This window comes from Empidonax traillii, unplaced genomic scaffold (genome assembly GCF_003031625.1).
Source record: "Empidonax traillii isolate 1590-97213 ecotype Southwest subspecies unplaced genomic scaffold, ASM303162v1 scaffold5085:size8921, whole genome shotgun sequence".
NCBI classification, from domain to species: Eukaryota; Metazoa; Chordata; class Aves; order Passeriformes; family Tyrannidae; genus Empidonax; species Empidonax traillii.
The window spans coordinates 1-1,394 of NW_020960278.1; the positions used below are offsets into that span (position 1 = coordinate 1).

The following is a 1,394-nucleotide window of genomic DNA, read 5'->3' on the forward strand; positions in this document are numbered from 1 at the left end:
GGGTGAGGAACCGGGGTCAGGGTGGGCTCGGGGGGGACAAACCGGGCTCAGGGTGGGGACTGGGCTGGGGGCGGCAGGAGCGGGGTCAGGGGGGGTCCGGAGGGGGGGGGGATCGGGCTGAGGGTCCCCCGTTGACCCCGCGGTGCCCCCCTGACCCCCCGGTGTGTCCCGTCCCCCCCCCCCCCGTGTCCCCGCAGGGTCCCTGACGGTGGCCGCGGGCTGGCTGTGCCCGCTGCGGGTGGTGCGGAGGGTGACGCTGCTCCGGGGGGGCTCCCGGGTGACTCTGCAGACCCACGGCCCGCTGGGTTTGGGGAGCGGCGAGACCCTCACGGTTCCCCTGCGCGACGTGTCCGCCCGCGCCCACCGCGCCGAGGCCGCGGCCGCCGTGCCCGTGCGGGTGCGGGGCCGCCCCTTCTTCTTCCTGCTCGACAAGAGGGGGCTCGTCGGGGACCCCTGGCTCTTCGACCTCACCGTGGGCGCCTACCGCAAGTTCTAAGGGGGGGGGGGGGGGGCCCGGGTGGGGAGGGCAGCTCGTGGGACCCCCAAATAAACACGGAGACCACCCACCCCCCCCACACACCACCCCGGACCCGGTTATTGAGCACCGGACACCGATTATTGACCACACAGCGCCATTTACTGACCCCCTCACCCCCCGCACCCCCACGGCCCCAAATCCCCCTGGGTGTCACCCCCAGAGCCCCCTTCCTTGTAGGAACAACGTCCCAGCTGATCCCCGTGGGGTCTCAGCGGTGCCCCAGGCGACCCCAGTGGGATCCCAGCTGACCCCAGTGATGTCCCAGCTGACCCCAGTGATGTCCCAGCCGATCCCAGTGGGATCCCAGCCAATCCTAGCGGTGTCCCAGTTGATCCCAGTGATGTCCCAGCCGATCCCAGCTGGGGTCCCAGCTGATCCCAGTGGGGTCCAAACCGATCCCAGTGGGGTCGCAGCTGATCCCAGTGGTGTCCCAGTTGATCCCAGTGGGATCCCAGCCGATCCCAGCAGGATCCCAGCCGATCCCAGCGGTGTCCCCACCACTCCCAGCGCTGTTCCCCCCTCAGAAGAGCATCAGTAGGGAACACTCAGCCCGGGGGCCGATCCCAGCACTGTCCCTCCCCTCTCCCCCCCCAATCCCAGTGGGATCCCAGCCAATCCCAGGGGTGTCCCCCCCCTCCCATTCCCGGGGCTGTGTCCCCCCTCTCTCAGAGGAGCAGGAGCAGGGAATACTCAGCCCGGGGCCACCTCCTGGGAGCCCGCACGGCGCGGCCGATCATGGGCAGTTTGTGGGCGTAGCGGGGCCCGGGGGGTGCCCCGGGGGGCTGCGGGAAGAGGGTCTGGAAGCGGCGGCCGGGGCAGCGGCGCCCGACCTGGCGGCCGGCGATGACGAAGCTGA

The 1,394-nt window shown here is 71.3% G+C and overlaps 1 protein-coding gene across 1 annotated transcript; it reads left to right on the plus strand.

Annotated features, from left to right (window-relative positions):
- Positions 1 to 184: 184 nt before the first annotated feature.
- On the plus strand, positions 185 to 555 carry LOC114073043 (transmembrane protein 223-like; the record flags this gene model as incomplete). Its single annotated transcript, XM_027910847.1, has 1 exon — positions 185 to 555. A coding segment is annotated over one exon (312 nt), but the record flags the coding sequence as incomplete, so codon positions are not given.
- Positions 556 to 1,394: the final 839 nt, after the last annotated feature.